Genomic DNA, 22,553 nt, shown 5'->3' with positions numbered 1-22,553 from the left:
AAGGGTCTGCTCAAGTGTGAGCCTTGTGAGCCTTGTATAAAATAGATAGCCTCTAAAATCTTGTACAATTTATAGTTTATTGCATTTTAAATACATTACTGATAAAAGAAATGAAAACTATCAAGACTAACAACAAGTTCACTCTTCTTCTGCCTCCAGATTAATGTTGTTGCCAAACTTGGCATAAAGTTTCACTTTCAGATCACCCAGAACTCCTTTTATTTCTCCTGACTGGGATTCTAAGGACTTCATTTCTTCTTGTAGTTTAGATTTTGCCTTCTCCAGGTATTCTTGAGTTTCCTCAGAGGATAAATGAATAAAAATTTCCCCTATTCTGTAAGTAAAAAATGTTAAGAAATCTAAACCACAAAGAAATAATTTAAAATATCTTTCACATGCAAGGGTATATAACTTGTATAATAGAGCACATTTATCAAGAGATTCTGTCCCATCTAACAAATGAACACAGAAGGAAAAGTACTCTTGTTCAGTTTTCAGCTCTGAATTTCTCCAAAAGTGAGAACAAAAACAAAAGCTCAAAATAATAGTCAATGAACATTGTGGTCTCAGTTTTTAATTGCTGAAATAGTTGCTTCAAACAGTTTTTCATACTTTCTCACACATCAGTAAATTAAAGAAGTCTTGAGGTCTATTTGTGTCAAGAGGTTTGAGTTTGCAGTTATACCAATAAGGATATCAAGAGGAGGGGTTTGAGGGGGGGGGGGGGGCTAGATCTCTCCTTGTACTACTACCCCATGAGATGTTTTTCACTGTGTACTGATAGATGTACCAATATGTATCAATTATTTCAGCAAAAAATAACTCAAGGTATAAAGCCCAATGGCTTGCTCAAGGAGACTGTTAGACTGCGAGCAGTCTCTCTTTTCCAGAAAATCCACGGGAAAGCACGCAAAACAAGTAAGCGTATGAGCATGACTGTGAGCACGACGTGCAAGTGGTGAGCCATGATGCCACGAGCCACTAACAGTGCAGGTGTCAGAAGACAAGCGAAAGGAGAGACTGCAATGGTACAACACTTTGGATGCTACTTTGACAGGTCAAATTAATGACATCTCCGCCCTTTTTTTAAATATGGCACTCCGGTGTCTAATTTTTCACCCAAATCAATCAAAGCTATATGCAGTGAGATGTGATGAATGGTTCGACATATTGCAGCTGCAACCAGACCTATGACATCTCAAAAATTTTTATACTGCTCGTTCAAATAGCTCTACTCTACCTTTGCCACAGTCTGGCAAAAACAAGTGTGAAGCATAAAACCAATAAAAAAGTCGCAAGATTCAAATTCAAAATAGAGCGGCAAATGTCTTGAATCATAGGAGTCGTACCGTCAGAGACAGATATTACAACAGAGTATGGCCTGGGCTGCATGTCACTTATAAAGGTTACTGACAGATGTGCGTCATAATTTTGTAGACCGACAAATAGAATTACTCCATCACCAGAGTGCCGGGCATCCCAAATGTTGTATGAAACCATTGCACTCTCTTTTCGCTTGTCTTCCAACACACACACTACTAGCAGATCACGGTATCTCCACTCGCACGTCACGCTCACAGTCATGCTTAGATGCTTACTTGTTTCGTGTTCTTCCCCATGGATTTTCGAGGAAAAGAGACACTGTTCTCAGTCTAGGAGACTATTTAATAAAAGTCTGACAGGCATCAATGAAAAAGGATATGGAATTGGTGCTGTGTCATCATCTAATAGCATTATCTCATCACCAGCATCTTCAAGATTCTGTAACTCTTTCTGTAAAAATATTTCAAAACATGTCTTGAGTTGCTGACATCATCATGCCCCCCACCCCCTCGTCCTTGGTAGAGAAAAAGATGGTAAATATATGTCTTTAAAGACAGCTAACTTTTGTCAAAACGTCTCAGGAATAATCAAAAGATCAAATGATACCAATAGAGGAAACCTCTCACAAATGACTTTCACACGTCCTTCAGAAAATCTCCTCAACCGGAGGTAGTGGGGGGAGTAGCGGGGATGGGGGGCCGAGAAGGCGGATATGAATTGATTTGATTTTGTTGCTATATAGCAAGAGCAAATGTAGTCTATGTATGTTGCCGGATGCAACGTATGTAGGTCTAGCTTAGCTGAATTAATTTCTTTATGCTACCATTTACTTCATCATAGGGCGGTGTTCAACCAGAAAGCTCTTGCTACTCTTTCTATCGTTTTCATGCGCGCATTACATTAAATAAAGCATTGAATTGAACGTGACAAGTGTTGATTTACATTATGCAATTAAAACAGCATTGAAGAGCAACCGTTTCTGGTTATCGCCAGCAGCATGCATGAAATTATACTGGAATTTACTTCCTTTCAAACCTTTTTCTCCTCAATTTCATCTTTCAGTTCTTGAAGTTTCGCACTTTTCCGTGCAAACGTGTTGATTTGTTGTTGATCTTCGAACGTAATATTCGTATCTTCGCCTCCGATCTGCAAACAGCCACAAACAAAAAAGATATAACTTCCTGTTCGCTTCAATGAAAGAAAATACGGGTACCAAACGGCAGAAGTGGAAAACAATACGAATCTTTTTTCTACTCCACCTTTCGCTTAGCGTTCGCCATCTTGGTTTGCGCGCTGAGTAACCGCGTCAAATGAAAGATGAGAACTTTGCGTTGCTTGGACGCGCGCGTTACAGAAATATTTTATCATGCTAATGAGCTGTGATCTCCAAGACAATCCGTAATTAGTTGCGTTGAACATAATTTATTTATATCGTTTGTAAGGACGCAATCTTACGATCATTTTCAGCTGCTTCAAGAAATCAATGTTTATTCCTTCCCCACTGTGTTATTGTGGCCTTCGATTTCAACGTCAGAATGCGAGCGCCACTAGTCTTGTAACTGTTCGCTGGAAAGAATCATGCTGGGTCATTCTTCGCTGATTTGCCTCGGAATGTTTGACAAATGAACTTGAGGTTGTTCTTGTAGTAATGGAAAAAAGCCAAACAAGTAATGGGTAAGTTCACTCTGTTTTGATTCTGTTGGTAAACTTTCGTACCGCATTTATTAGCTTACAAAGTTAATCTTGTCCAAATTAAAAATTTGTTGTCTTGATACAAAAGATATTGTTATATTTATAGAATTCTTTTACATGTATATTCAAAACTTTTCTGTCTCGTGTTGTTCTGTCTATCGATTCATAATTAATGTTCTTTCAGTTTAATATCAGACAGTTCATCTAGTTGTATAGTTGACTTGTTGATTAAACATTCCATCAGTTTAATGATGGAATGATTTTTTTTTTATTGTCTAAATCAATTTCTTGTCAAATTTTAAACCCCAGAAAGTAGCCCCTGTTTCAACCACCTAGGCAGTTCAGAGCTAAACAACAACTGTGAACTGAAAGCAATTAAATTAAATAATTAACAGAAAGAACACAGTTGCTATGGAGACTGGGCTACCAAGTTCCTTTCTCTTTTTTCATTCAATTGAGATATTACTGATTGCAGTTGCCTTTAAACTCCACAGCATTGACTAATTTATCTATAGTGTGATCTAAACTGTTGCCTGTCCCAGGCATTCACTCCTAAGTTAGACTGGGAGCAGTGCAAAAAAGAGTGAGAGAAAAATTAGAGGAGAAGCTTGAGATAGTGATTGAAAATCAGCAGTCATGTCGCAGGGCCCTATCTTCCTTGCAAAAGAGATACATATATCATGGTAAAAAAAAAATGCTCATTGGTATTCTCTTGTTTTCTTACACTGCACTGCTCATCTATTTTATCTTTCACCTTTTTTCTCACTGCTCCCCAGCTAATCAACTGCTTGGAAATAGGTCTCCATAATAGCATGAATATCTCCTTACCACTGATGACCTCCGAGTCTTGCATGCAAAGATGGTTGTTTCTTATCTGACCTCCCCTAGCCTAATTCTAGATTCTCAAATTGTGAGGAAATATCAGGTTTAGGGGGAGGGCTGACAACACACAAGTCCTTTCTAGATTGTGATGTCAGCTGCTATTACAGCACCTTATTTCTGAATTTCCAGGGCCCATCACTATATAATTGCCCAAACACTTTGGCAACCCTCTCCCCCCCTCCCCCCCCCCCCCCCAAATGAGAGAGCATTGATTTACATAGGTGACTCTTATCCCCATCCCCCATTGTATGGTCACCTTACAGTAACAAACCATTAAATTTGACTTTTTTTCTTCCCTTCACAGATAATTATGGTGTAGCTCAGCTTTACAGAAGGATCATCTCACCCTCAGTTAAAGTACAAAATGAAGAATGGCAGAAGCAGACACACTATCGACACACAAACTACAAGAGCCAATCACCAGTCAACAGGCTCAAGATGGCAAGTCCTGTACATAGCGTGGTGTCTGCACCTGGACACTTGGAAGTTCATGACCTCTCCCTCCAGGTAGTTTTACACATGGGTTTTATTATTTTACTTTGTAGACTTACTGATGCATGTACCTACACCAGAGGGTTCCTTATTTGAAGCAGGGTAGCCCATAAGGTTCTAACAGGTGTTGAGGTCTCACACCAAATAAACATGGTTAAACGGTTAATCTTCTTTTTATATTTATTTTCAATTTTATTTATTTATTATTTATTATTATTATTTTTTTGCAGCCTTTGAGTGGCAATAATTCTGTTGAATCTGAGAAATCTTCAACAAGGAGTGAATATGCAAGATATAGTTTTCAGTAAGTCTGTTTATTATATGGCTAGCTGTGTTAGTGGGTAAGATGAATCAAATCCTGCACTGTGATTGGCTACCCAAGTGGGCAAGATGGAACTCTCTTGCTCACTCGTGACTACCTGCCGTGTCCCGCAAGAAAAATTTCCCCAAAAGCCATATAATAAATCCTTTATTGACCAAGCTTGTTCGCTCAAAATGGCTGGACATTGGCCTTGTTCTTTTTTTTGCAAGTTTATGGACCTCAACTCTGTCTCGGGCCATAAACATGCAAAAAAAGAACTTGCCCAATATCCAGCCATCTTGACCGAACACTTGGTCAATAACCCATATAAATAAACCAGACAAAGCATTACATGTTTGAGTGTGATGTCGAGTACATGTTTGACCTGCCAGCACGTTGAGCAGCGGTTTACAGTGAAGTAACTAAAAAATTTTCTGCCCTCTTAGCCAAGTATGGCTGGGGTATAATTAATTTAACATTGTATGTTATGAGCCAGTTTCAATGTGGGGATCAAATTAATTATTAAGTATAACACATCATTTTAATTTGAGGTATCAATCATGCATAACTGAACTGCATTTTGAAAACCTATCATTAAATGTACGTAACAAACATTTTAAATCCATTTGTTAATAATGAGTTGGATTTTATCCTTACAGGCCTACTGTGAAGTTCAAGACAACTTCTCTTCCATCCATGCCACTGAGCAGAAAATACTCGCCCTCTCCCATCGGGACTACAAGATCAGTTCCAATCTCCTACAGCAATCACATGGTAATATAAAGAAAAGCTGAACAGTGACTAACCTAGGAAGGGACCCACCTCCCCCTCCCCTCCCTTATGGTGCACAAAATAACCCCCCTTCACTCCTAGTCCACCCTTTCCCTCAAGCAAGGATGGACCCCTCTATAGTTTGCTTCCCTCCCCCTTTTACATGTAAGTATCTCTCAGGAACTGCTGGTGTTGCAACAGTTTCGGCATCATTTCTTGTGTCCAGCATTATTAAGTTTTATAGATAAAATTTGGAATCATTTATTAACTAAGTGCTATGGGGCCAGTGGAATACATGTATAATGAATATATTTAGATGAAATAAAAGCATAATTTTCAGAGATACTGAAACATATGTACTGTTGGAGTTACAATATATATTTTAATCTGATTCTTGCTTGGTTTAATTTTCACATAGGGTGTACCATCAAGATTTTGGACAAATGAAAAGTATGTTTCATAATTATTTTGTTCTTATGTGTCATGTGTGTGTGGCTCATCTTCATTAGATCCAGAATTATAGTCACTGAATTTCTTACTGACTCCAACAAACTATGGACACAATGCATTCAGATGGCTATGTGGTTGCAGTTTTTTGCATGCATTGCGATCCTATAGAGCTCTTGAAATACATACATGTACAGCTTTTAGCATGCACTTTCTTGCAGAATATTCTCTAAATATAATATTGTACATGTATATTTAAATTTTCACTCGTAATTTGTTAACAGTCCTAGAATATTATACAGCAGACAGAGAGACAGATTAAAGGCAGAGGAACAAGCAAGGGAGCATTGCCGCAAACTGAAAAGAACCTCAGAGGTAATATATCAAACATAAAAGACTGTGTTTGACCACGTTTCCAAACACTGAGAAGCGAATTGAAAATATGTTGCATAGTGGAGTTTTTGAGAAGTTTGGAAATATCGTCAAGTACTGTCTTGAGTAGTTAATTTATCTCTTCAATTGAAACCAAAAAGAAAAACAAAGAAAACAAAGAAATGATAATTATTAAATTAATTGAAAAAATTCAGAGTATGCTTATTAAATCAGATACACTGTATTCAAACACTGTCATGTTCATGCTGTCGATTGTGCTTCATCAATGCTACATATATGTACATACTAAAGCAGCAAGAAATATGTGACTGTTGGTATCTTTTTTGGATAATTTGGATTTTGATGTCAATAATACTGAATACAGTTTAACCTTTGTAATTTGCAGATTCTTCATCACAGAATTGACAAACAGTATTATATGGCTGGAAACAAAATTCCATTACAGGGAAGGTCAGCTTAAAGTTATTTTGTTAAGGCTGAGTTTGTAATTTTCCTTGGATGGTAAACATTTATGACTTCCTACTAGATCACTGTACATGTATGGCTTACCTTGAGCTTCCCAGAATGCTAGTTCTCAACAAGAACACTTACTTAAAAATCTACCCACTGAACCTGCTTCTTTTTCTTCATTCTTTCTTGTTCTATGCAGTTTTATTTTTATTGTATAATTCTCAATAACATCAACTCATACAAGTTAAAGCTATTATGTACGTGGTGACTTTTTAAACTCTAAATATCTGGGATCAGGCTGACCTTTTTCTGCTGACTTAAATTTAGATTCAGAAAAAAAGAGAACCTTTTTTGCAGTTTACTCTTCTAGTACCAACTGGTAACAGTTAGGGTTGGTTTCTGGTTCCCTTGTTGAATATTGATTACAAAGTGTTCTTGAGAAGCAGCAGATATACATGTAATATGTCTTTATCATACTTTCATTTTATTGTACATGTAGTATTCAGTTCTTAGTAATACTAAAACTTATAGTAACTAATCAAATCCTCTGCAGGTATGATGTGGATAACACAGATCTGTTGACGTTGAGGCTTCTAGCAGAGCAGAAACAGTTAGTTAACTACAATGAGGCAAAAAATGCAAAGTAAGTAAAGGCTGATTGCAGGTTTTTGAGAGTATGGATGAGTAGCAGCAAATACTTTTGGGAGGAGGGACATGAAAATCATCATCATCATTATCATTAATTTTCCACAATCAAAAAGAAGTAGAAACAAGTACAACAATTTAAACAGAGTGAGGAGACCTCCACCAAGCAAAACATTTATTGGTAACTTGATGTAGGTTTCCAAATGGAGTAAAGAGCAAGAAAAAAAAAAAAAACGGCAAGTAGAGCGACCCGAGTGTGGTGAAGGGCGAGCGGTTTGGGGAAGAAAAAGTTCTTCCCAGGCCGTGCTTGGCTCAGTTCGCGCGCCCAAATATTTTTTGCGCTTGCCGATATTTTTCACCCTTCACCCCAATGGAGACTCTGGTCACAGGCTATGGAATTACTCACATCCTATCAAGAGGAGTTACAGTATCCATGCACGCATTTGGGTTTCCTTGATGACAGCCTGCGAACAGCCTCCCGGTGACGAAGAGCGCGACGAGCGCGAAACTGAAGAGTTCGGAGAGCAAAGCGTTGGGGGCGGCGCGGGGCAGGGGAGGCCGTAGACTTTAATTTTAATGTGCTTGCCGGGAGCCTGTTCGCAGGCTACCTTGATGAGTAATGTTAAGTCTGTCGGTATTTATTTTATTTTCTCTTGCAGCTTTCCAAGCAGTAATCCCCGAGATAGCCCGGGTGGTCAGTTGACCTCGCCTGTGCCTGGCAGTGGAACCAGAGAAGCCAGCTCTGCTGTAAGCTTATTAGCAATTAACCGTACTGTTTACTGTGCTGTTCAGTGTGGATAGCTTAGGATGTTAGTCAGATGATGGAACCCAAGTGTGAGGCCATTTAAATGAAAGCATTTGAACAGGACTTCTGTTTTTCTTTTTTTTTTGGTTTCTTTTACGAGGTATTCTTCAAATTTTAAATCTGTGGGCGAAACTCAAGTGCGTGACCAGTCAAATGAAATATTTAGCAGTACATGTATAGCTTCAGGTGGCTTCAGTATTGTAGAAAGTGAAATTCACGATCGCGATTTTGTCTCAGTTTTGTGCTTTGGCGGGATATTGAGGGTGAAGCTATAAACATGCAGTTTAAACGTGATTGTGATTGTAACCTTGCTGCTTTTTTACTGTTACAAGGCATTTTCATCTGCTACCGATTTTGAGAGTCCGGATCACGATGGCAAATGGGCAGAGGAGGAATCAGATGCGAGTTCGGTGGACGAGTTTGACAGCGTATCAAACAAAGGAACTAGACGACAAGACTTCGAAGCACGGAAAGCTCTTGCACTCGAGGAAAGGAAATCACAACAAGAAAGTGATTCCGTTAAAGGAAGATTAACGAAGAGTGCCAACGATGGAGAGAGTAAAAAGACACATGCTGTAAAGGCAAAGACGAGCTCTTCTGCAAAGGGAGTCAAAAAGGGAAAAATACGATTTAAGGACGGGGGAAAGAGCCCTGACAATCAAAAACCGGGTACAGAGAGGAAGAAAATGGCAAAGAAAGGGAAGGAAGTGGAAAAGAACGAGGAGAAGAAAGAAGATGAGAGTGATGTTAGTGAACCTAAAGAGGAAAAGAGAAATAAATATTTAGATGAATGGCTTGGGATAAAAAGAGAAGAGGAAGATCCACGATACAAGCCCGGAAAACCTCCGCCAAACAGGTTAATGTGTGGCCAAGAACAAATGTTTTCATTTTTTTTACCAAACATGTTTTATAGTCTAGCGTGCTTTGAAATCTTTATTGGCTAGGATCCGTGTACAATACAACTAAAATTGATAATTTCTACAAATTTATCTCAAATCCTCTGTCAAGCTCTATGGCTGAGAGCATTCCCTTTTGTGAAAAACAACAACAACATTTAGAACTAAAGACCGAACAAGAACATTCATTGTATACAAGAAATTTTAAGTGCAAACCCAAAACAGTTTCGTGTCGATCTTAGATACTCTCCCGTGGTGGTCTAGGGTAGGGGGTCTTGGGGGCCCGCCACCGCCCCCCCCCCCCCCTCTTTTTTTGGGTAAAAAAAGAAGAAATCACAGAAAGAGGAAAAGCCGCCAGGCCAAGCAAAACAAAGGCGCCCCCTCCCCGCTTAGCTCAAGGTCTGGATCCGCCACTGCTCTCCATAAGTAATACACTTGTAGCGTACCAACCGATGAAGAAAACCACAACAAACATTTCAAGGGAAAAGTAATTCCTTATGACGTGAACTTGTACTAAACAAAAATTTCTTTCCTGCCAGGATTTTTATGTCTACGAACACTGGAAGTACGAAGAAGGGAACGCGGAAGTTTTCGTCGTAAGTTAACAGTGTTGTTCACTGTAAGCCGGAATAAATTTCTTGGTCCATATTGCAATGTCAATAGCCTCCTTGTTCAACGCTGCCCTTTGAGCGAGGAAAGTACTGAAAGTATATGCACTAAAATTAATGCGAACTGATTTGTTCTTTTTGATGGGTGTTGTCCGTCATTGGTACAATGGAAGGACATATTCTGCTGCCTACTGGAAAATCTTTAGAGGAATACCCAGCGAATAGTTTCCCACTCGACTTTGCATTATCCAATCAGTTGAAAACTCGCACCTTGAATGTTGTCACGTAATCTCGTCAAACAGTTTTACAGGGTATTTGCCCGGAGGATGGGGTACTCCCTTATATGGGCTATATAGGTATGTGTGGCACCAAAGGGTAGGGTTTTTCAGCCGTTTTGGTCATAAATAGGGCATCGAATTTTTGGTCAGGTCATAGATAAGGTAGCACAAATCGCAGATTTTGGTCATAAATAGGGTAAGGGTTTTGGGAGGTCGGCCGCTCACCCCCACCCAACTTTTCTGGGAGTACCCCCCCCCCCCCCCCGTGGGGTATTTGTCGCTTTGATCAAGTGGATAGAGCAATTAAATGTAAGTTCTGTTTTTGAAAAAAGAACTACCTGGCTCAGTTGTTATCCGCTCTGTGCTGAGGAAACTACTCACCGTCAAGAGGTGAAGTTTGTCGATTTATTGCTTTGTTGTAATACTGCTGTATTTTTCCTGCTCGCAGAACATTTTTGACAGAGATAACGGAAACCAAGGCTTCGGAAGACGAGGAATTCTTGACACCCGTGAGTGAAATTCTTTGTGATTCCTACGTTTATGGCGAAGAATACTGGTTCTCCTGAGTTATCTATCCTAAACAGTGAAGATTTATAGGAATAATCGCATGTATTTGTTTCTCTTAGGATGCGCGGTACGGTATTATAAATGATCAACAAAAACACGTGTTTGGATTGTTATTTGATGAAGTAGACAAGGACAAAAATGGCAGCGTCACTCTCCAAGAACTCAAGCTAAGGATGCAACCTGCTGTTTCTCGACACGATATCAAACACTTTGTGCAGGTAATAAATCATTACTGCCATCAGACACAAACCCAGACAACATCTCTTTGGTTTTACATTTGTCGCGTTTGGTTGAACCAAGAAGAACAAATAAGTAACACGTTTGTTATCGGCCATTCAGTTCTATCCAAACACCAAACCAATCGTAAATTTTTCCCGCGCTTGGCGCGGGTTGCATCGTGTATCTGCAAGTTCTGATTGGTTCATGACGCTACGTTGACATGCTGCGATTGGCTACATAGTAACCACGTGCAGCCTGCCCTGCTAATGAAAATGAAATTGCAAAGCGAGAGCCAAATATAACTCGTCTTAGTAGATTTTCCCGCTCTTTGTATTGCCGCGTTGCGTTATTTGTGTTTCTTTTTATTGACCAGGCACAAAACAACAATTACAAACATTTTGCCAAACGCCCAGTGTTAATTCGCACTACTAACATGAAACGATGTTACGTTTGTTTCACTCTTTTAAGGTGTTTGATTTAAACAAGGACGAGACCATCGACAAGAGAGAATTTACGGCTATCTGCGCCCTGAATGATCGAATTGCTGGAATCAAGTAAGACATTCACCGTTTCGCTGATTTGCTGCTGAAAAATTCAACAATGGCAAAAAATGACTTTTTTTTTTTCAGAACTGAATCAGAAGATGCCTCTTTGTCTTTGGATCTGGAAAATTTGGCTCAGCACATTGTTATATTCAAGGTAAAATACATGTTGCTATGAAGTGATTTGTCCATCCATATTCCCCATAGGGGTGATGTAAGTCATAAGGCGGACTGTAATTTTTTGACTCAGTTATCTGCTACTTGAATTGATCCACCGCTTTTGGGAGGCGCAGTGGCCTCATAGTTAGTCTCCGGATCGAGCGGTCCAGGTTCGAGTCCTGGCCGGGGATATCGTGTTGTGTTCCGGAGCAAGACACTTTACTCTCGCAGCGCCTCTCTCCAACCAGGTGTATAAATGGGTACCGGCGCTACAGAAACCGGGATAAGCTCCGGACTGATGGGCCAATAGACCACTTTCGATATATTAAAATTCAGCTTCAGAGCGAGGCCGAGAGGACACAAAAGTGGCTTATTGGCTCGTGTGCAGACTTTGCCTTTACCTGACCCATCGCTTGAGTCTCTTTCAGCCTTACAGTAGATGACCCGGAAACCGCGGAGAAGGCGTTGCAAAGCTAAACCACGAATACTTACGTTTTGTATCGTTTATTACGCTTCTCTGTAGGAAATGTTCAAAACAATCGATGAAGATGACGACAACAGACTCGATGCTGGAGAGCTGTTAGTCATGGTATCTGCTGCCATGGAAACGGAAATAGGGGCGGACCTTCAGACAGCCAAGGAAGTGCTTGAAGGAGCACGTGATGAGTTTGGTAAGTACACGCAACAGCACCTGCTAAGTACGTGGTAACTAAATGCCAGAATTGCATTTTTCAAAAAATTCAGTGTTCTAAACATCACGATTACATTTTTTTTGTTTTCCTTGTCTATCTTTTTCAGGATTTATCGATTTTATTGGTTTCATGTCGTACATACCGTTCTTTGCGAAGCTAATTCGAACAATTCTGGACCATCCGCTGACCATTTCTGAACTAGAGAGGGCTCGAGAACGAGTCAAACAGCATGACCTCACTTTCAAGCCCAAGAAGAAAGCCAAAGAGCCGAAAAGTTGGGAGGTGTTTTAGATGTTTGAATACTTGCGTTTATTTTTATATTTATTTATCTTGTACATAAGGTCATTAGCTTATAGTTAGGCTGCGAATACACCCGCCATCCATCTCTCCGGGCCCAAGCGGTAGTCTAGTCTCTGAACTATTCCTTCCCCGCCCAATATATAGAGGTAGAACCTACAATCGCGGATAAAAGTCCTTGGGACACTTAACGAATTGTATGTGTTTTCCTACTGAAGTTTGAAAAAAGTGCTGTTTTCCTTTTAAAAATGCGTTACTGTTCCCCCTCCCCACCCCATACAATGTTGAAAGTCAGAAGAAATTGCAGGTAGTAATTTTCAACATTGTTTGAGGGGTGGGGGGCGAGGTTAGGCAGGTGAATTTGTATTCGCGTCTGGCGTGTGCGCAAAAGCGCCAAAAGTACAAATTTGTCCCAAGACTTTTGTCCATGATTGTAGGCGAGATAAGAGAGACTCTCTCTCTCTTCTCCTGTCAGGGGTCAACCCCCAGATAGAGCGGGGAGGGAAAAGCTCAGGGACGGTACCACCCAAGCGGCCGAGAGAGTTAAGAGGCGGCTTTATTCTCCAACTATTTCATAACTGAATTAGGGTTTTGGAGAACTCTGTCGCCACTAGCTAGGTAGAGACTAAATGGTAGTATTATAACGTGTATAAGCCGCTGTTCTCAACGTAAAACGCATTTAGACGTGAAGTAACAAGTGCGGCTACTGGTTTATGCCCGGATCAGTCTCAAAATTTTTTGTCGCTCTTTGTATGCTACATTTTATATATACATATTTTTTTAGATATTTGTACTGGTGCATTTATTCACTTTCAGCAAACTGAATATGATAGCAACTTGAAAACACTGGGAAATATATCAATACTTATTTTTCAACCACAGCAAAAGTATTTTTTTTTAGTTTAAATTCGTCTTTTCTATTAATGCATGACATTTTTTATTGGCCAGGGGTCTTGTCGCGCGAATTCCTGATTTTCTCAGACGTATATGATAAATGAACACTCGATGAAAGCTCTAGCAGTTACTTAAGGATTTACACTACTCGTGATACTTTTCAAAATTTTGTTTGGCACTCACCTAAAGGTCGTGCAATTTTGAAACAATTTTCAAATATTACTCGTAGTGTAAATCCTTAATTACAGTTGCATTCATACGATCACTTATACAATAGAACCTCGCCTTTCGGCCACCTCGTTATTACGGACACTTTAGGTCTGAACAAAAGCTTAGTCGGTCATTTTCTTATCAAAAAAACAGCCACCTCATAATACGGCCACCCCGTTAATACACCCAGATTTTTGTGGACCGTTGGTGTCCGGATAAACGGGATTTTACCGTCCCAAACCCCGTTGGAGGATCCCCGGCACTCACTCAGTTCATTCATCAACTACTACTATCTCTTCAATACGTGACTCTGATCCAAGTGTACGTTTTTTCATTTTTTTTCCTTACTTTTGTATGGTTTATCTTACTTTGAATGTAAATAGTTTTGTACAAAACAAGCGGGAAAAAACTTTCATCTAAATAACGTATTTGTACAGTTTTCATAAGGGTAAACCAATAGTTATCTACCGTTAGCGCATATTAATTTTTACGGTCTTTTTTAACGTAAAAGATTATATATTTTACCAAGTTTTCAAAAAAGGCTTTTGCGGTATATTAAAAACTGATTAAATAATTACACATTTGTAATGTGTCTTGGCGTTTGTCTTTTCGATTGTTGTGTGTTCTATACTCTTGTTGACTTGTTTATGACGTAAAATTCACGTTCTGTTTCAGATTGCATTTAATAATAATAATAATAATAATAATAATAATAATAATAATAATAACTTTATTTATCCTGGTAAAGACCGGTCAGTCGATCAAGATATAGATTGACTGGTATTAATCGGTGACCAGTATAAAAAGCATCAAAAAAAGTCAGTAAAGAATTACAGGCATAGAATTTACAATTACAAAATCTAAAAAGTATAAATTATATACAAACATTTAAATTTAAATTGTACAAGTGTGATTTGCACTATCCATGTTTATTAGGTAAGTGAATGTTTTGCCTTTAAATTGTGCAAGTGTTGTGAGCTCGCAATTTGACAACTGTTGCCGCAACTTTAAAGTTCGTCATTATTTTGACTTCAGTTGCGTTCAGTGGTGTTTTTCTCGGCTTGGAGTAAATTGTTGAGGATTTTGTTGATTTAAGGATTATTCAATTTATTGTTAAAATACCTGTGAGCCGTTTATCGACGTTACACAGTACTCACTAGTTTTCAGGTTTATTTCGCAGCTAAAACTCTCTCTAAACTCACAGTATGCTCACAGTTCAACTCGCTGCTTCGTCTCTCCAGTTTCTGAGAAAGTCACTACACGTGCTCACTACCATATTTGGTCACACAATTGAATGTCGCAAACTACGGGGGTGGGGGTCCGTCAAAACTCTCGTACACCTGTTCGAAATCTCCCAAACAGTGTCGCGTGTTTATTGTAACCAGACGACGAGCAGCCGCTCCTGTTTCTCTGTCTGTTCCACCTGACAAGACAGAATCGAACGCGCGAGAAGAAAGTTTTCTTCTTACTTTCTTTCCCACCCTGGCGTCCCGCACGCGGCCATGTTGTTCTCTCACGCTCTCTTTCGCGTCACGCTCGAGGGATGAACACAACAGAGAGGCTGCTCGTGAGCTACGGGTTATGAAACACGTGCGCCATTTTCCATTTCCGAGAGCTTTCAGTAATGCATAGTGAAATAGATCGTTTTAATACGCAGCAGGTGTCAATTTGAAGGCAGCACCATGTAGTTCCGTTCCATGCCTCTGCAATGAAATTTATTCGTGACTTTCTCTTTGGCATTTTTGCGCTTTTATTCACGATTCGTAAGAGAAAGATTCTGCCCAGAGTAATCTTTCGGAAGAATTTATTTCAGACTGTCTAAAATGCTGAAACAGCTTTTGTAAACCCGTCGTTTGAATGGGTTGTTTCGCTGTTATGTTTAGTCACTCCATGATTTTCCATCCACTTTGTTTCAGTTATCCTCGCCTAAAATAAGGGGTTATTTTGAAGTCTGAATATTACTGAGAGCTCTGACTATATATAAACTAAGCCGCGACAGTTCTCTTGTTCCATCTGATGCACGTACTCTGAGAAATAACCAACTGCAAAAATATACTTCCCTAAAGAAGATCTCACCAAACACACAAAAAAATGATCAAATCCAAAAAAATGAATGGTGCTGAACATATACTTAACTTCCTTCTCCCCAACGGCTAAATTTCCTCTTCCTATGCATCCGTGATGTGTCAGCTGCGAACCGCTTAACAATAAAGGAAGTTCGCCGGCCCAAAATGTTCTCACGTACATATTTTTTTAAAACAACTTGTCATGCAGTAAGGTAAAGGTCAACTTTTGCCAAAAAAAACTGGGGGGTCTCCCAGGGTCAATGAGGCGCATTGAAGACCGTGCGTTTTTACATGGAGAGTAGAAGAGACCCTTCTTCTATCCATTCTACTATCCATGGGTTTTAGAAGCCTTGGTTACTTTAAGACGATCTTAATGCTTGATGTATGACGTGCCTGCGTTACATGGCAGTTTTTTCATTATTTAAATGACGACAGCCCTTAAAGCAACGAACTTTTCCGGCAAAGAACTCGATTCAGTTTAGGCAGCTTAACTCTTAAACAACTCATCCTTAGCAGGGTTAACACATGACTTCAGTAACGACCGTTAAAATACGGATGAAGGCAGTTGAAAGTCCAGATTCCATTTTACAGTCAGAGCAATCAGTCGACATGATTACATGTAACAACTCTTGGCAACTGGAAAGCAGCTTTGTTTACAAAGTTGGGAATTACACCAGTCACGATTTGAACGTCACGGTTTTCGCTTCACAGGTCATCACTGCGTCATTTTCCGCCCTGTTTTACTTGGTTGCTCTCGTGTTAAGCGCCCTTAGCGTTTGCTTCAAATCTTTCGTCAAACTGACCTCGTCGCACTCAACTTTCATACTGTTCCTTATCGGAGCGATAATGCTGACTGTAAATGTATTCAACACGTCAGGGAATGAGACAATAATGTTGTATCTTCGCATCATCTCTGCCTTTGTTGTTGGGATCGCCTTCGTTCTGTTAGGCGCCATTCGTTTCTTTACGAAGCCAACCAGGCCACCAACCCTTGGCGAACACGAGCCATCCATGGGATTGGTCGTTACGATGATCACCATTCCCTTGAACACAATTGAGTTGATGATAATGTTGGGCGCCCAAGCGTCCAAGAACGAAACACCACACACGCTGAAGCCCTTACGACCGCTGTTATTGACTGATGATGTGATTTTCATCGTTCAGAAATTCATCCAAGCTGGCGTGTACTTCTGGTTGAGAAACACAAGACCGTGCGAAGCTTACAGGGGAAACGCTCAGTTTTATTTCAAGATATTGGCGTTTTTCAACTTTATCCAATGGGTGGACACGCAGGTGAACGTGGAAAGTGACTTCCATTTGAACGAGGCCAGAGCGGTGTACGGTGGCTGGTTTGACGTGTTAAAAGCAGTGTATACAGGGCTCATGATTGACTTCCGTCTCTTATGCTCGCTGCTGTTTCTCGAGCATTTGATTCAAATTCAATCCGAGACAGATGGTAACACAGAAGCCGCTGAGTTTGAAAAGAACGAAAGGAACAGTGCAATCAGTATGAGGATGACCTCTTCAGATCGACAGCGCCGTAATGCCGGATTCCTGATTGGTTTTTCCTGTTTTCTCGCGCCGTTCTTCAGCGCTGTTCAGTATGTACCCAAACTGCATTTTCCTGTGTACATACGCTCCACTGCTAATTTCCTTAACTCGATTTGTATAATTGCATGTGGAACAGTACTTCTGTTCAAGAATAGCCTTGGTTTTGACAAGAGGGACAAGGAGTCAATGAGCGTGAAAGTTATGGTAAGTGCACTATAAAGGAACTCTTGTCTCTCCTGATATCAATCCTGTAATGAAGAGCAATAATATTTTGCCAATAGACCATTTTTGCATTCTCGGTATTGGAACTAGCTTGCAACGGAGGCTAATGTGGCGAGTCTTTCCAAATGCAAATGACATTAATCTCTTTTCAATAATATTTCCCCGCATGAGCCTCCATTGCAAGCTCGTTCCAGTCCAATACCGAGAATGCGAATATGGTCAGGAACCCATGATATGGTCTATTGCATGCGGAGTAACACCGTACACCGTGAATAATAAATCAGAAAATGAAATGGCCACGTTCTTACAAGAAGTCCAACAAGAACGTAGTCATTTCATTTTCTGATTTAACATTTCGTCTTTATTTTGACTATTTTTTTTTTTAATTCCAGGTTTGCTGCTTGGGTGCTGTTGGTTTTGCATGGTTAATGATCAGCGCAGCTCTCGCAGAATTCTGGGCCGTCACTCAGAATAACTATCCCGACTACCACTGGGTGGGTCCAGAGTGGGCAGGCCCTGAACTGACCATGCGCGGGCTCACAACAGTCTTCCTGATGGTTATGTTCTTACAAGTGAACTCACGTGCCTTGCCTTTAAAAAACCCAGAAGTGAAGATCAATCACTTTCTTGTACCAGTTTTGATGCTTGGAATTCTGGCTCATTTTTCTGCCTGTTTGGTCGACCAGTATATCGGTCCACTCGAAAGGAAAATAAGGTAGGCTATGAAACATGGTTTGTATAATATTAGTCCCTGCGTAGCGCCCCATCACCCACTCCCCCGATTTCGTCACTCATATCACGTCTCTCATTTAGTAACGAGTAGAGACAAAGTGAAAACAAAAAAAGACCAGAGCCCAATATTACCCGACACTGTGAGGGTAATATTACCGAGAACTAGCCTCTGCTCTATTGCACTCTACAAGAAAGATGTTTGTTAATAACTGTGCTGATTCTAACGAGGCGAGATACTAAATGGAACTTTGAAGAGCTATATCATCTATATCATCGTTTTCTCGTACTAGATATCTCAAACTTTGCTTGAGCAAAGAAGAAAGTTGCACGCGCTAAGACAGAAGACTGTTTGCTTAGGATACTTACCAGCGCTCCACCTTAAATTGCCCTCACTTACTGATTTAATTTGTAGATGCGAAGTCAAAGAACCAAGTTTGAAGCTACTTCACGAGGCCGGCCCGCCAATGTACCTGGGATTCCTAATTCACGTATTTTTGCATTTCCTAATCATGCAGACCAGATTCGGTGGTGCATCCGGGTTCCATGCAAATCACGAGTTGACAGCACCGTTGTTGCCTTCAAATTAAATCCCGACACTGCCAGATATTTCCGAAGAAAACCGATGTAGAAATGCTTACACAAAGGCTGGTGATTCAAGATTCCGATGCTACGAGAATGTGAGGATCATTTGACAGGAAAACGTCTGTCTGTCTGTTTGTCTGTCTGATCAACTGACTTACTGATTGACTACACTAGTCTGTACAGGGTTGCCAGTCGGCCCACCAGAATTTGAAAAAAGGCCCTGACTTTTTTAGGAAGGATAAAATAAGGATGGCTTACAAAATTTAAAAACCTTGTATATACAAAAAATATAATAAAATAAATTGCGCTAACCTGAGGATAAAATTCCATAACCTGACCGTGGCAAACCTTACTGACTGACTGACTGACTGACTAACTGACTGTCTGAATGAATGAATGACTGACTCACATGAAAGACTGACTGACTAACTGGCTGACACTCTAACTTAACTTTCTTACTAACTCTCTATCTGTCTGACTGACTGACTGATTGACTGACAGACAGACACACACACACACACGGACACACAAACAGACAGGCAGACAGACAGAGAGACCCGTGCATACGCTATGTGACACATGAAAGGCCTTAGAGCGTTTTTCAAACAAAACACAAAGTAATCAGTCTAGACAATCAGCTCCGGCAGATAACACTTTACCAAGCCCTTAGTTACCATTCTAGATATCACGATAAACCAGCTCATCCAATAATTATTTATAATATATAATAAGCTTATCTGGCCTTATTAATCGACAAAACAGGGAAGAATTATTTCATTGTTGTGTTAGACTTTATTCTTCCTCTTCATTGAACCTTACGGATGAACACGGACAATCATGGTTGGACTGGCTGGATTTATCTTTGTATAGTTCTGTTGCTTAATAGTTCTACTGCTTTCACCATAACGATATGATGAAACATTGCTTTCCTTGTGTGTAAATAACGACACATGTGACGGTTAACCGTGTAATAAACTGAAGAACAATTTGTACAAAAAAAGGAACATCGCACGCGATGAAACTTGCGTTTAATTATTTGAGTGTAGTGTACAAGTTATTTGGCAGAGCCATAGTTAGCTCCTCCAGCCTTCACCACAAGCTCTTTTACATGATTCAGTTCGAGCTCCTCCTTGTCACTGGTCGAGATTTCTGCGGCAAAATTCTGCAACCAAAGTAGGAAAGACGGAGTGAATCTAATGCGTAGCTTTTCACGCTTTTCATAGTAGTTTCATGGCTCGGCGCATGTGCAAGCTCATCCTCAGAGACCCAGGGAAAGTTAGTCAGGATGATGCGATATCTTCGGGCAACACGACATTTTGAGATCCCGAAAGTTTACATCAAGAGCGGGAGAAAACCGGCTCTTCGCCCGAAAATATCCCGAGCTATAAATATCGCAAGCTATAACGTTAGGCATGTCATTCCATCGTTTTATGAAACAATCGAAAGCGAAGTCATGACTTGCACGAAAGTTTCCTTTGAAAATTTTAGGTTCAGTCGGAAATTAACAAGTGGTAATAGAGGTGACATCTCTCGTTTTAAATGTCTTTTGTATGTTCCGACTCCCACTTAGTTTGAAATCAGATGCAAGTACTAGTAGATAAGTCGCTTGCGTTTCCAGAATAAATCCTTTGGCCCAAAAAATAAATTCGATGTTCAATACAACATTCGATATTTCTTGTAAATCCGTTGACACCTTCCTTTGGGCATCAGTCATTTTGCTTGCGCAAATTGTGGTCTGTTCATCCTGAACCACTTGTGCTTAACAAAGCAAGAAAGCGAGAAAAGCACTTTTTGCGCACGCGCCATAGTTTTCATATGCGCCAAACCGTAAAACTCTCCCTTTAAACAAATAGGTTTTCTTTTTCTTTTTTCTTCATACGTTTCATTTTTTCTCTTTCGCTCGTGAATTGAAATATGACACAGCTGTATAAAAATTTGTACAGAGTTTCTCTTTCTGACTGGTTCAATTCTTGCTCAGTTTGCAATTTTCACGGGCAAGCGATGACCAATAAGAAAACTGTGTGATTCCAAGTAAAGTTACGTCATCGCTCGGCAATAGGCCATATTTGTATTTTCGGTATTGGACTGGAACTAGCTTGAAATAGAGGCTCATGCGGGGTAAGATCGTTTGCATTTGAAAAGACTCACCGTACGGCCTCAGCAGCAAGCTAGTGCCAGCCCAGTACTGAGAATATAAACGAATATGCCCTATTCTGTCTCTCAAGCGAGGAAGTATTGTACACAGAAAGCGAGATATTTGTTTATTTATTTATTTATTTATTTATTTATTTATTTATTTTTGTCACTGCCCTTATGAGCTTCAGTCCACTTTGGAGAATGTTCCGCACAGCAGGGAAAGTTAGCAGGTTTGAGTCAGCTACATGCATGTAATATTTACTAAACTCTCACCTGGATTACTTGTTTCACAATAGACTTGTCTGTGCTGACTTTGCCCTTGAGTATTCCCGAGACACTTTCACCGATCCATGTTATGAAAGCGAACTTGGCTCTTTTGCTAAGTTCGTCTCCAGTTTCGATGCGGACAAACCCGTATGCGCGATCACTCTCTGTTGAGACAAAAGTGAATTTTTTTAATTTTTTTTTTTCGTGCTTGAATTGAAGAACAGCTACTTTACACTTGTCAAATAAATGTTTTCGATTTCAACGCTGGTCCGTATTTTTCCTTATGAGTCGCCGAATCGAACGAGAAAGGGGAAAGCTTGAAGGGGTGTGGCGGAGCCCGTAGGCGAAGGCTAAATACAGTGGAACTCCGTTAATACGGTCATTAACGGGGTAGGTCAAATTTCATGACTGCTCTAAATTGAGGGGCATCTTAGCAGATACATCAGAATTTCACCTCTACACAATTGCTATTTTATAGGCATCCGAAATGGAGATATATTTTTTTTAAAAATTGAAACTTTACTTACTACATAAAATATTAACAATGGAAAGATGAAAACTGATTTGGGTGGCCGTATAAACGGGGTAAATTTATAAAGGATTATACAGGTTAGGATTTCAGAATGTGGCCGTTGGTCGTATTCAAGAGGTGACAGCATTAACAGGGTTTACTTATAAGAAAATTTATGGGCGTTTCGCCGGACTAAAAAAAGGGGGGCGTGAGTAACGAGGTGACCGTATGAACGACGTGACCGTAAGGCGGGTTCCACTGTAATTTCGATCTTCCAACTCAGCGTACTCCTCTAAATGAGCTGTGTTTTTTAACTCGATAAATTAAAGGGTTCCAAAAAGAAAGAACTCAGTGACCATTTCGGAAACTACACAATTATATAGTCTAATTCTAATGCTGCTACTCTGGTCACTGAAGTTTTCTTACTTCTGTTTTCGCGTCTTCATAGCTCATACTATAGTTAGAAAACAGAACAGAGTAAATACACCAACCAGCAAAATGAGATCGAAATTCTTCATAGTCCTTCCCTGTTGCGACGAGAACAATGGTCTTGTCATCGTATTTGAGAACAGCCCTGTCAAGAACAGAATAGCGTTAAATTACCTACCGTAAAAGGTATATCATTATTATTATTTTTAATATGGATCTCCCGCCCTCTGCATTCCTTTCTCTTTGCCATTGACTCATTATTTCCAGTCCTCTCCTGTGGCAAATTTTACGACGCGGGCGGATATTTCCGTAGGCTCAGTCTCAAGTACCCTTCCACGTAGACGCTCTTAGGGCTCGTCACGCGTTCCTTCCCCCGGTGGGGGACTGTTATATGAAAAGGTCCGGGATGCTCATTGTCTGGCTTAGGTGAATAAATCAACGATTCTAGTCTCTCTTAAGGTGTTGCTGACGAAACGCCACTATTTTTAGCTGTC

At 40.1% G+C, this 22,553-nt stretch overlaps 4 protein-coding genes across 4 annotated transcripts in view; 2 read left to right on the top strand and 2 right to left on the bottom strand.

Moving 5' to 3' along the window:
* The window catches only part of LOC145465804 (coactosin-like protein), a 76,983-nt gene that overhangs the window by 52,724 nt on the left and 1,706 nt on the right, over positions 1-22,553 (bottom strand). The window contains exons 2-4 of the mRNA XM_081449563.1: positions 22,122-22,204; positions 21,126-21,283; positions 19,065-19,878 (exon numbers count right to left, since the gene is read on the bottom strand). Coding sequence (XP_081305689.1) covers positions 19,771-19,878; positions 21,126-21,283; positions 22,122-22,204 — 349 coding nt within the window. The 3' untranslated portion in view covers positions 19,065-19,770. The remainder of the gene's footprint in view (positions 1-19,064; positions 19,879-21,125; positions 21,284-22,121; positions 22,205-22,553) is intronic.
* On the bottom strand, positions 61-2,653 carry LOC145465805 (prefoldin subunit 4-like). The gene is made up of 4 exons (XM_081449564.1): positions 2,583-2,653; positions 2,359-2,469; positions 1,704-1,773; positions 61-341 (listed from the first exon to the last, which is right to left on the bottom strand). The coding sequence occupies exons 1-4, from the start codon at positions 2,601-2,603 to the stop codon at positions 139-141; spliced, it is 405 nt and encodes a 134-aa protein (XP_081305690.1). The 5' UTR covers positions 2,604-2,653; the 3' UTR covers positions 61-138.
* Positions 2,763-14,135, top strand: LOC145465796 (uncharacterized). The gene is made up of 17 exons (XM_081449554.1): positions 2,763-2,997; positions 4,202-4,404; positions 4,620-4,693; positions 5,350-5,464; positions 5,880-5,911; positions 6,193-6,283; positions 6,687-6,751; positions 7,305-7,394; positions 8,056-8,143; positions 8,534-9,057; positions 9,637-9,693; positions 10,432-10,492; positions 10,610-10,768; positions 11,238-11,323; positions 11,399-11,468; positions 11,994-12,141; positions 12,269-14,135. Exons 1-17 carry the CDS (start codon positions 2,994-2,996, stop codon positions 12,451-12,453), a joined length of 2,052 nt encoding a protein of 683 aa, XP_081305680.1. The 5' UTR covers positions 2,763-2,993; the 3' UTR covers positions 12,454-14,135.
* Positions 14,629-19,071, top strand: LOC145465798 (uncharacterized). Its single transcript, XM_081449557.1, has 3 exons — positions 14,629-17,384; positions 17,795-18,117; positions 18,547-19,071. Exons 1-3 carry the CDS (start codon positions 16,155-16,157, stop codon positions 18,719-18,721), a joined length of 1,728 nt encoding a protein of 575 aa, XP_081305683.1. The 5' UTR covers positions 14,629-16,154; the 3' UTR covers positions 18,722-19,071.

The sequence above is a fragment of the Orbicella franksi genome, chromosome 13 (assembly GCF_964199315.1).
Source record: "Orbicella franksi chromosome 13, jaOrbFran1.1, whole genome shotgun sequence".
Taxonomy (NCBI): domain Eukaryota; kingdom Metazoa; phylum Cnidaria; class Anthozoa; order Scleractinia; family Merulinidae; genus Orbicella; species Orbicella franksi.
Note: the sequence above shows the minus strand (reverse complement) of the source record. Positions and strands in the feature narration are given on the sequence as shown.